We start from the raw sequence: 12,760 nt of genomic DNA on the forward strand, positions 1-12,760 counted from the left end.
TCCCTAGCCCATGTGTGTGTGACTTCCTGATACATATCATGTTGCAGCCAGCAAAAAAGCCTTGAGGAAGGAACCTGATCTACCGAAAGACCTAGCTGAGGAACAAAGCTCACAGGATCATGCACTGGGCTCAGGGTAGCAGATGCATTGCATTCTGATTGCTGTTAACAAGATTGAATGTGGGAGGGGAATCTCACTGAAGGAGGACAGGGAGAGAACAAAGTAGCAAACCACCTTTGGCTAAACAAATGGCAGGAAGGGATGGAGAGGGAATTCAATGTCTCACAAGCAAGGCTGACAATGCCTATCCATGACTCACCTTCTGTTGCTCACACATGCGGCTCAGCTAGATAGGTAAAGAAAAAGTGTTTTACATGCGTTGTATATGTGATATAGCACTGTGACTCCAGATGGTGCTGTGGAGTCCCGTCTTTCCCTACCAGATTTCCCTGTATGAGTTTACAACGCGTTTAACTGAATTGCTTCTTTGATGTGTCTAGATCCAGCCATGCACATACAGACACACATGCCTATGCATACCCCCTTACACCTCTCAGTTGGCCCAAGGGTATTTCTCTGTCTCTCATAGAACTGAACACACCTCTCTCCTCCTTACAAAAGCCTTCCCAGGGTAGCAGACAGGCAGAGAAGCAATCAGGGAAACCATCGCAATCGCTTCTCTAAAACTAGAAGAAGAATCTCTTTAGGGCATTGCAAGCCCACCACCGCCTTCAACAGTACACAGCAGGGCAGCAAAGTGATCCTTGTTTCTCCACTGGAAATTAGACTTCTTGTTTCCTTTTAATTTTTAGTCCCAACCATCTAAAACTGAAAGATTAAGAAGGATCATATCAGAAGAGAATCACCACAGGAACTGCGGGAGTTTTTTACATCATGGACATACTGTACCTAAAAAGCCAGAAGCCTTTTGGGCTGCTTTGCATGATTAATCCCTTGGATTGGCAAGTAAGAAAAGGTAAGGTGCTGGTCATAGACCTTTGTTGAGCTCTGTTGGTTTTCAGATAGCTTTTCAAGAGCAGCAGGCACCGTTTCCATTGGTAGAAGCCTATTGGGAAGTAGCCAGAGAGTCCCAAGAACACTGGAGAATCACGTGTTCCCCAGGCCTGTTCTATAGACTTGATATCATGACTGGAAAGGAAAGAAATGGAGGAATTGAAAATCTGTTTGGTATTCACTTTTATAAACAAGTTCAGGTCCACAATTTCCCCCGAATATTCTAGGATGAGAAAAATTACACATGGAGAGGAAATGGTCATGGAGAATTACACCACAACGACTGAGTTCATCCTTCGTGGACTGACAGATCAGCCAGAACTGAAGATTCCCCTCTTTGTGATCTTTCTAGGGATCTATGCTGTCAGCATTGTGGGTAATCTAGGAATGATTGTTTTAATAGGAATTGACTCTCGGCTTCACACGCCCATGTATTTTTTCCTTTGCTACCTGTCCTTTGTTGACTTCTGTTACTCCACTGTCATCACTCCCAAGATGCTAGTGAACTTTGTAGCTGATGCTAACATCATTTCATTCCATGGATGTGCAGCGCAGTTCTACTTCTTTGGCTCATTTGCCGGCATCGAAGGTTTCCTTTTGGCAGTAATGGCATATGACAGGTACAATGCCATTTGCAACCCACTCCTCTACAAGGTGATTATGTCATGGAAAGTCTGCAGCTACTTAGTAATTGCCTCGTTTCTAGCTGGATTTATAAATGCAGCAATTCACACTTATTTCACGTTCCACCTGCACTTCTGTGATTCTAACATCATCAACCACTTCTTCTGTGACACGCCCCCTCTTCTTGCACTCTCTTGCACTGACATACACATCAACCTGATCATCATTTTTGTCTTTGCCAGTTTTAATGAATTAAGCTGCCTCATCACAATTCTTATTTCCTACATCTATATCCTCTCTGCCATCTTACGGATCAGCTCCTCAGAAGGGAGGCGCAGAGCTTTCTCTACCTGCGCTTCCCACTTACTGGCAGTCACCATATTCTTTGGAACGATCCTGTTCATGTATTTGAGACCCAGCTCCAGCCACTCTATGGACCAGGACAAAATAGTCTCTGTCTTCTACACTGTGGTGATTCCCATGCTGAACCCACTGATCTACAGCCTGAGGAACAGGGAGGTAAAGGATGCTCTGAGAAAAGCTGTGCGTAGGAAAGCTGTGTTTTAACATGTTGCCTACTGGAAGACTATCAATGTGTGCTTTGGGCATGTTGGTAGTCGACTGGCTTTAGCACAATTTTATAAATGTATTGTTAAATGTAAATGTTATCAGTTGATTTTTACCCAGTACTGTTTAGCTCATATTTTCATTATGTTGGGAAGAACAGACTGTTTGGGGTAGAGCTGCAGCTCAGTGGAAGAACATTTGCATTGCCTGCAGAAAGGTCCTCTGGTTCAATCACGAGCATCTCTAGGCTGGGAGAGACCCCAGTCTGAAACCCAGGAGAGTCCCTGCCAGTCAATGTAAACAATATTGATCTAGATTGATCAATGATCTGATTCAGTATAAGGCAGCTTCTTATACCCCTAACTTCATTTTAATGGAACCTAATGATTTGTAATTCAGCCAGGTATCCAGATTGCGCAGAAATAATTTATGGAGACCTAGAATCAACTAAGTTCTACTCAGAGTAGACTCATTGAAATTTATGAACCTAAGTTAGTAATGTGTATTAACTCAGGGCTACTCTGAGTAGGGCTAGCATTGAATGCCATCCATAGGCTTGGATCCTAATTTCCTTTCTTTCAACAGGAGCTTTCTCTGAGTGAAGTTCCATCAGCAGCAACAGAGAAGGTGATTTTCCCCCATGCAGTCACTTCCACCCCTGGAAACCTGCTCAGGAGGGTTCTGGATCCTTCCAGAACAGTGTGAGAGGCTTCAATGGGAGGGGGTAATTGGCCAAAAAAAAAACCCCAACCCTGCACCTCTTTCTTTTGATCCTTCAGCCAGTCAAAAGCCCTACATGAATGAAAGGAGCCCTTCTGTCTGAATTTAATTCATTTGCTGAATTAAAATATGCTGTATAATTTAGTACAGGAGTAGCCAATGTAGTATCCTCTGGGTGTTGTTGAACAATATTTCCAATTTGCCACAGCCAGCATGATCAATAATCAGGAATAATAGGAGCTGCAGTCTAACAACATTTAGAGGGCACCACGTTGATTAGCCCTGAAGTATATCGGCAAAAGTCTTGTCATCCCCAAAGAAATATCAAATTGAGATACAAACTATTTAAAGGTTTCATAAATATGATCTATTTTCTCAATTCTAGAAATATAATTAAAATATTTTTGGATAAAGCACCATTGTATTAATTTTCCCCCCACATTATTGATTTCCAGATCTAACATGACCTTCAGTGGAAACTAAATAGTAGCAGAATTCATTTTATAATTATAATTACTTCATAAAATTTATATGCCGCTTGATTGTAGAAAAAGCCTCAAAGTGGTTTACAAAAAGATAAATTTAGCAGAGCAAGATGAATTAAAGATGCAACACAGACTGTATTCACATGTGATGCCACGTTAGGGATGCTCACTGGAAGTTTTCTGGTGTAAAATGGTATTCCACACTGTAGGGCCTTGTGAGGTTTTGGTGAGTTAGTCTTGAGAATGTGGGACATGAGGGGGAAATGTAATTCATTTGCATAAAACACCTGGTTTATTCAATAAAATACCTTACACTGGATATATGACAAATATACATACTGCACAGAAAAAAGTATCATTTTGTACAATGCTATACCATTTTACCATTCTGCTGGTAGGCCTGGAATACATAATGTATTATGAAAACACACAGGGAATCCTGCCCATTTAGGTTGCTGTTGCAGACATCAGACGGAAGATGGAGCTCTGAGAAAAGGAAGGAAAAGAAGATGTTGTTTTCCATTGTGAATGTAAGCCTGTTCAGGGTGATTCAGAGCTCCTTCTGAGCAATAAATGTCCATTAAAAAAAACCATGATGCTCAACAGTCGAATATTTGGCAACTCAAATCCAATTCAGAAATATCCCTCATGTGAGGAGTGGGGCCATGCTGACTAGCCCACCTGGAGATTGCATGAACCAACTACCTCCTCCCCATCTGAGCATTTGCAGGAGAAAGCATTCACACATACCACTGTATGGAATCATACGTATATAAAGGTTCTCCCCTTGCAGACGTTTGCACTGTACAGGCCAATGTTAGAGTGTAGGCACATGGCAGGTGCAAGGCCTGTCAAAGCAGGCCCACTCTCTTATGCACCAGCCCAATGTGTGAGGGATACTTTTGAACAGAACTTCAGCATGGAGGAAACTGAGCTAACAGGATCTTCTTACCCTCTTTGAGATATAGACTTACAAAGCCACTGGGGCGTGGGTGGCGCTGTGGTCTAAATCACAAAGCCTCTTGGACTTGTCGATCAGAAGGTTGGTGGTTCGAATCCCCACAACAGAGTGAGCTCCCGTTGCTCTGTCCCAGCTCCTGCCAACTTAGCAGTTTTAAAGCACGCCAGTGCAAGTAGATAAATAGGTACCACTGCAGTGGGAAGGTAAACGACTTCCTAGCAGCGGTTTAATCATGCTGGCCACATGACCTGGAAAGCTGTCTGTAGACAAACGGCGGCCTCTCGGTCTGAAAGCAAGATGAGCGCCGCAACCCCATAGTCGCCTTTGACTGGACTTAGCCGTCCAGGGGTCCTTTACCTTTACTTTACAAAGCCACTGTAACATATGTAACAAAAGGTGAACAAAAGGTGAATCACTGTAGGAGTAAAAACTTTACTGGACAGTATCAATGTCATTCTTGGGTATTGGCTCAGTTCTATTTCTACTGTACAGTGGTACCTCGGGATGCGAACGGGATCCGTGCCAGAGCCCCATTCGCATCCTGAACAGAACATAAGATGCAACGACGCATCTGCGCGTGTACAGGTTGCGTTTTGCCGCTTCTGCGCATGCGTGTGATGTCATTTTGAGCGTTTGTGCATGTGTGAGCAGCAAAACCCAGAAGTAACCCGCTCCATTACTTCTGGGTTGCCACAGAGCGCAACCCAACAGCGCTCAACCTGAAGCACATTCAACCTGATGTATTACTGTAATCACTTTTAGTCTAACAAGCAATCAATTGCTGTTGTGAAACTCTGGCACATATTCTCGTAAATTAAGACAGATATTGGGGTCTTAGGGAAGGAGTAGTACCTCTGGTGGTGGACACATCATGCTCCTTCTGGGGTAGTTTATCCACCTTTGTCCCCACCCTGCGCTCGGCTCTCACCTGTAGCTTCCAGAAGCTGCCAGCATGCAACAGCATTGAACACACCCCGGGAACCCTCAGTGTGTTAGGGACTAGCCTGTCTCCTGTAGGTGAAGAGTGAAGCCTTGTAGGCTCCAGTGGATTGAGTGGACAAGACCAATAGTGGGTCCAACAGTCAAGAAGGCGGTTTCTGTACATGGTGTAGAAGCATATGGGGCTCATCAACCTGGGAAGATTGCCCATCTAGGGGAAGGAAAACTCTGATCTTAAACCTCTGCTGCCTTGTGGAATAGTTCCCGGCTACAGTAAACCCTACACAAATCTGGAATGGAGTCCCTAAGGTGGTTGGAAAGCACCTTGTATGCCTCCTTTCAGTTACTCCTGAAGCAAAGCTGGTGCCAAAAGTATTGCTCTGCCTTCCTTTGGAGCACATCAATCAGGCCAAGTGGTGGTGGTGGGGTCTTCTCCCTGCTTGGGAATGGCTTACAAAGGTGCATCGGCCTTCCTGGCCAAATGCCTCTTGACAGCCCAGGTCACTGTGCATAGTCCAAGGCAAACTGGGGTGATCCAGGACTGTCTAACTCTCACCCCAACTTCGTTGAAGCAAAGATCCCCCCTATCATCCCATTTTGGCCTGGGAGTTGGCTGAATTCAGTGCACAGCCCTTGTGCCCAAGCTTTGCTGTTCTAAGATAAAAAGAATCAGGCCTAACACTGCACAAATAGAGCTGTCTTTGTCATTATTATTTTTGTGTGGGGTGAAACCAACGGGTTTCTCTGGGCCTATTATAAAGGAAATGTTTTACTTCTTTATCCTTGGAAGACTTACAAGTTTCAGCCCCAAATTAATGACTTATCTAAGGGCATTGAGGTTTCACTAACCTGTTTTCTCCCTTGTCAGCCTCCCCAGTGTTTCTTAGGGTTAGAAACAACCACCAATAATGTGGTAGCTGCTTTAAAGCCTTACTGCATCACCACTCTTGACAGAGGCAATTGTGTTTATTTTTTTGGTTTGATGGAAGCTCTGAGAGCCACTCAGAAATTGATGGAAGTGAGGAGGAGTGGAGGAAATGGCAATGCTGGGCCTACCATGTTATTAGAGTTTGCTATGGTCTCAAACCTACATAGATGTGTGAAAATCTATGAGCAGTGAAGGCTCTGGATAGCACCTTCCTTTGCCCATGGCTTCCCATCCCCAAGTCTGCCAGATGTGCATACATTGGATGCCATGTTTGAATAGCTACACACAGCTCCAAAATCATAATGACCATTCTATATAACACATGTCCTTAAAATCAGAGATAATGGGATGAGCAGCTCTAATTTGAACAACAGTGCACTAGGCTGCTATTTTTCAGTAGCAGTCCCATTTCATTTGTAATGTCCACTTCTGTCTTTAGACTATATAAATGTACAATGTAAGAGCAAGCCAGCTTCCCACTTTATAAGTATCAGCAATTGCAGGTGCCGTAAACTGCAATATTAATTTAATCTGAAACTAGCTCTGATCAAAAATGATCAAGAGCTGAACCCATTCTGCTGCAGTAGTTGACCAACATGGTTACTTGTTGTCTAATGCCTTTGGCATTACAAGCAGAACAGAAACACACAACACTCACAACAGTTCTTTATATAAGCATATACTTCACACTATTTATGGAAATAAATAATAGTGGATATTAACCTTTAAATAAGGAATTAATGGACATTATCATTTACGGTGTATATTAGTAAAATACTTCCCTACCAGTCTCTTTATGGCACCCTTGACCTCCTTGTTCCTTAGGCTATAGATCAGTGGATTCAGCATGGGAATCACCACTGCATAAAACAAAGATACTATTTTGCCCCGTTCTGGGGACAGGCTAGAAGGACGCCTGATATACATGACGAAAACTGTCCCATAAAAGAGGGTGACCGCCATCAGGTGGAAGCCACATGTGGAGAAAGCTTTGTACCTACCCTCAACAGAGGGTATCCTCAGGATCGTAGAGAGAATGAAAATGTAGGAGATTAGAATAACAACGAGGGAGCTGATGAGGTTGAAACTGGCAGAAAGTAACATAAGGGTCTGTTTGACATGAGTGTCAGAGCAGGACAGTTTCATGAGAGGTGGGTCAGCACAGTAAAAGTGGTTGATGACATGGGAGCCACAGAAGGTCAGGCGGAAGGTGAATATGGTCTGTATCATGGCATCTAGGAAAGCATATGCAGAGGGAACAGCCACCAGCCACATACAAACCTTTGGTGTCATCTTTGTGTTATATATCAGTGGATTGCAGATAGCTGCATACCGATCATATGCCATGACGGCCAGGATGAAGGATTCTGTGAGACCCAGAGCAATGAAGAGATAACACTGTATCAAGCATCCAGTAAAAGAAATGTATTTGTGGCCTGTAACTAAATTTGCCAACATCCGAGGTGTGACATTGGAGGAATAGCAAAAGTCTATAAAGGACAAGCTGCTGAGGAAGAAGTACATGGGAGTGTGGAGTTGGGAATCCATCTTGATTACTGTGATTGTCCCCAGATTTCCCACAACAGTAATAATATAGACCAGCAGGAACAAAACAGAGAGTGGGAGCTGCAGCTTAGGATACTCTGCAAATCCCAATAGAATAAATTCAGATCCTGATGTATTATTTCCCTTCACCATTCTGCTATGCATTTTGCCTTTTGAGATACAAGAATTGAAATGCAGGCAGTCTAAGTGCTTTTCCTGAAAGACAAAACAACCCAGTTTATGTTTCTTCCTTCCTTCAGGCAGACGCTGGCACAATATACTTCCCTTGCAGGAGATAAGAACATCATCATCATCAATAAGTTTATTGTTCTAGCTGAAGGCCATGACAATTGAGTAGAATATCTATGGAAGAATAAACATGGAAACATGCTGCTGAAGGCTGGACTAGAACATACAGTGCAATTGGATTCTGCAGGAAAGATCCCAAGCAGGATTTTCCCAGTCTTCTCCCAGTCTACCCTTCAAGCCCATCTGGGCACAAACAAGCCCCAGATAATTCCCATTGAAAGAATAGAGGAAAGTAGGAATTCCGTGTGTAAGTTTATGCCATAATCACTGGGTCAGGTGCCATGTGCCTGACTTTTCACAGGATGGTTCACTCTTTGAAGTGCTGCCAGATGACAGTCCTCAATCTAAAGACATCTTCTCTTTGAAGGGCTGTCTGGTCCAAGTCCAGTTTTGAGATAAAGAGCCATAAGAAGAGATAGCAGAAGCCTTGAACTTGCTCATCAGCAATTAGCCCCTGGACTGTAGACTGAGCAGAAACAAAGGACATCTAGTCACATACTTCCCCATTAGGGTGAGATATATTGCATTTCTCCTTAAATTATCATAATTCTTTCAACATTTGCACCTATACATATAAATCAGGATGTGCTAATTACATGCAAACCCATGTCCTCTTTTTGGATGACAAATGAGTAGCTACTCATGACCTTTGTTTCTGCTCAGTCTACAGTCCAGGGGCTAATTGCTGATGAGCAAGTTCAAGGCTTCTGCTATCTCTTCTTATGGCTCTTTATCTCAAATAATAAATAATCACAGGATTATTTTGCCAGCATGGTCTTTCCATTCTTTCGATTGGAACAACCCCACCCCATAGGTACAGTGCTGTATAGAATTACAAATAATCACTGTTTCTGGGACAAATAATGAATACTTTTTACAGCCATGTTCAGCCTACCAGTTCAGGAAATGTTGGAGACATTTCCACCCAGAGTCCAGAGCAAGGGCGGATTTTGGTAATCTTTGGTAGTATGGCACCCTGAGTGAAGCCAGAATTTGGGCCCCCGAAATGAATCTTCTCAATGATGGATCTTCTCAATTTTGTGTCCCCTGGGCTCAGCACCCTGTGCAAGGAAACTGTCCTAAATCTGGCGCTGTCCAGAGCACTGACACTGGAGCTAGGCAGAAGAACAGTTTTATACTGTCATCCTTAGCTCTACGACATGTGACCACTAACATTTTCCTGAACTTCCCGACTAGCATGGATCCCCAAAGATACAACACAATCATTACTTTAGCACAGCCTTGGAAGTCAATTAAGGATACTCTGAGAATTTCTTTCCCCCAGAGTTGCTGAGAACAGAAAAGCATATTTATGTTTGTGATTCCCGCGGGGTTTTGAGCGAGTGAAACCCATACTCTTTCTACAACTGTCATAGCCTGGTTGAAAAGAGGCATTTAATTATTTGTTTTCTTTATTTATTTACATTTATCTATAGGGTGCTCTTTGTTGAATGCTTTCAATCCCAAAGGGGAAACAAAGTAATAAAAATAAGCAGAGAAAAGCAAAAAATACAAGGATCATATAAACAGGACCAATACACAACTATACAATTCTATTGTAAGTTAAACCAGCAAAAATACAATGCAAATTAATATTTCCAATTTAACAAAACAAAAGCCTCCAGGTTGGCAGGGCTGCCAGATAGTGATGTGGAGATGGATTTGCTGCCCCGCCATCTCTCTTCTCCTTACTTGCTGACACAGACAGCATTCAGGTTCTTCCAGGGTCTTGGGAGGAGGGTCTGTGGTGTCTCTCCTTAAACAAGGAGCAAACACAGTTTCTTCATGGTATGGAGATAGAAGCATAATTGTTAGCTTATAAACCAGCTCCTTCCCAAACTGAATGAATGAATGAATCAATCAATCAATCAATCAATCAATCAATTTATTATGGTCACAGACCAGAAATTCCTCCCTAAACTGCCCCAAACTGTGTGGTACACACCCGTCCTGCCTTTGTACAGTGTGAACTTTGCTAGATGCTTGTTGAAGGGACTGAGTAGGAATTCTTGGTAGAGCACCTAATTGCCCTGGAATTTGGCCTCTTTTTCACCTACTTTACTCTCCCAGGAGTTCCTTGTTTGGAGTGGAGTTCCTTATTTGGTTTAATCTGGCCCGTAGTCTAGGCAGCAAAGTGGAATTAAGATCTGTTGAGTAAATTCCTGAGGTATTATACAAGGCAATATTGTTAAATGCACTCCTTGGTCAGCCTCCATTGCAATTGCTTTGTGGGTTATTGTGGGTGTCATGTAACATGTGTACTAGGGAGAACGTCAAACCAGTGGGCTGTTGTCAGGGAGAGGCAAACGGGAATAGATGAAAGGACAGAAACCAGCAGTTATAGAGAGCCTAAAGAGATTATCAGCAGCTTGTCATCTGACAGTCAGTCTGACGTAGAGGGGGAGGAGGATGAGCCTGGGACAAGTCATACTGTACGCAGAGGAAGTAAGGGGAGGAGTTTTTGCAGACTTGCATGCTGGGTGCGGAAAAGGAGGAAATAAGATTAGAGGGAGCAACTGCGCACAAGGGGAAGGAGGCTAATGGAAACGCTGGAGATGTACGTTTGAACTTTGTCAAATAAATCAATTGTTTGGAACTGGATGGGAGCCCGGAGTCTTATCTATGGCCAGCTGGACAGCACTAAGCCTCTGACAGCTGTGATGCATTGTTTGGCTCAAAAACCCAAGGCCCTGGTAGCAAGGAGGAAGTGTTACTTCAATATTTGCTGTGAGGGTCATAGGTTGTACTTGATGATATTCCCAGGAGCAAGAAGGGATTATGATCTCTCCATCAGTGAGGAACTTTTCTGCTTGGATTATTTGATTTGGCTGATCAGTTCAATTTTCTATTTGGTTATTGCAGATCCTCTTATTGTTATTTTCATATTTTAATAAATATAACATTCCCCCACTTTAGTATTGTGCCCTGAGTCTTCTTTTGGGGTATGATGGCAATAGGAGCATTTTTGGAACAGAAGATGGGGAATGGGAAACACAGGACAGTGAAGCAGAAACTCACCTTTGAGCTCTAGAAACTCATTTGTATTGTAAATGTCTCTGGTGATCTGAAATGAAACGCTGCCCCGAAGGATGAAAGCTGTCTGCCTCCAGCTATGTTCTATTTGCATATTTCCACACATACTTTTTAAAAAAATAATAATTAATTTTTTACAAAAAGCCGTAAGTTTTCAGTGGTCTTATCTCCCAAACTCAGGTAAGTGCTTCCGCTTGGAATCTCTAACCATGTGAGGAAGGAGGGCGCATATAACAATAAAAACCACCTCTACTTTATTTATTTATTATTAGCAAGCTTAGGAAGAATGTAGGCTCATGTTCACCTTAGCTTTCTATCTCCTAGTTGTGCAGTACTGCAGTTATGGTTAACATTATGGTCCATAGCCACTCAGATATCATTTGTACCATCTGGTTATTTGATGTAGGTCCTAGGGATATGGCACAAGACTCCACTTCTGGCTCCTCATCCCCAATTCAGAACAAATCTACACATTATGTGCTGCAGGGGTTGCCAGCCTTTTTGAACCAATGGGTACATTTCAAATGTTGAGAGTGCTGGAGGCACTGGTCAATAAACAACTGTTATGGCATAAGACAAAATGGCTGCCATGGGGAGCGTAGCCAGAAACAGCAAAAGAGATATGGCTACCCCCAACAAAGTTATGCTTATTATGGCAAATCAGCTACTGCATGTTGTGTTGGTTTTGATTCTGGAAATCACACGATATTGGTTTTACTCACACACTGATCCCATTGCTGTCTAATGGCAACAGGGGACATTCTTCAGTAGGAAAAAATATATACACAATGTAGCCACACCACACTCACTGTACATTTTGTCCCATAACTTTCATTTTTGGAGGGCTACAGACTTACTTTTTCAAGAAATAAAGTATGAAAGCTCAGAGACAGCAGTGAAATCCTTCAAACGCACCATGGCTCCTGCACATTCCAGGATGGCAATCTCTGATCTTTTATTCATATTAGTTCAAAAGGTCATACCACTATAGTTTAATTAAACAGAAAAGGGGGCACATTTTCATTGTCAACAACAGCTCCCAGGAATCCGATGGAGAGCAGTAATTTTACTCTCAGGGCTCTAGAGGACAACAAGTGGAGCAGAAGAGCCATTTCAGAGATAATCTGCCTGTGCTCATAGATGAATATAAAGCCTTCTGCTTCATTCAGCCACCGGTGCTCTTGGGAGTCTGTGGGATTGCCTCTTTCCTCATTGAGGTAGGTTTTACCAGCATCCATTGCCTATATTTGGGTGTGGGACATCTTATATCAATTGAGGCATTCAACCTAACATCCATTGGGCTATATTTCTATAGCATGGTGTGTTGAGAAAGACTGCCACTGTGCAGTGGTCCTATCTGTTTCTGAAGTAGCTGCAGCTAGATGTATCCACGAACAGCAAGATTTAGTTGGGAGCCCAATTCAGAACTGTGGGAAAACAACAGACCTCAGTCTGAAGTAGTTTGTAGAGTTGGCGAATCAGTCAGAAAAAATAAAGCTTTTAAATATTATTTTAGGGTAGGAATGGATGAGACTTGCAGGCAAAGTCATCTGCTAAAGAGGGCACAGAACCTGTCAAATTTTAGAACAGCTTTACAGCTCCCTGCAGCTTTACAGTTTGGAGGTGGGTAAGAAA

The 12,760-nt window shown here is 42.9% G+C and overlaps 2 protein-coding genes across 2 annotated transcripts; one reads left to right on the top strand and one right to left on the bottom strand.

Moving 5' to 3' along the window:
- Positions 1-1,242: 1,242 nt before the first annotated feature.
- On the top strand, positions 1,243-2,205 carry LOC308471139 (olfactory receptor 5AP2-like; the record flags this gene model as incomplete). Its single annotated transcript, XM_080995131.1, has 1 exon — positions 1,243-2,205. The coding sequence occupies one exon, from the start codon at positions 1,243-1,245 to the stop codon at positions 2,203-2,205; it is 963 nt and encodes a 320-aa protein (XP_080851257.1).
- Positions 2,206-6,988: 4,783 nt separating this feature from the next.
- Positions 6,989-7,936, bottom strand: LOC308463599 (olfactory receptor 5M11-like; the record flags this gene model as incomplete). Its single annotated transcript, XM_080982144.1, has 1 exon — positions 6,989-7,936. The coding sequence occupies one exon, from the start codon at positions 7,934-7,936 to the stop codon at positions 6,989-6,991; it is 948 nt and encodes a 315-aa protein (XP_080838270.1).
- Between the last annotated feature and the right edge of the window lie 4,824 nt (positions 7,937-12,760).

The sequence above is a fragment of the Podarcis pityusensis genome (genome assembly GCF_964106645.2).
Source record: "Podarcis pityusensis genome assembly, chromosome: 1".
Lineage (NCBI taxonomy): Eukaryota > Metazoa > Chordata > Lepidosauria > Squamata > Lacertidae > Podarcis > Podarcis pityusensis.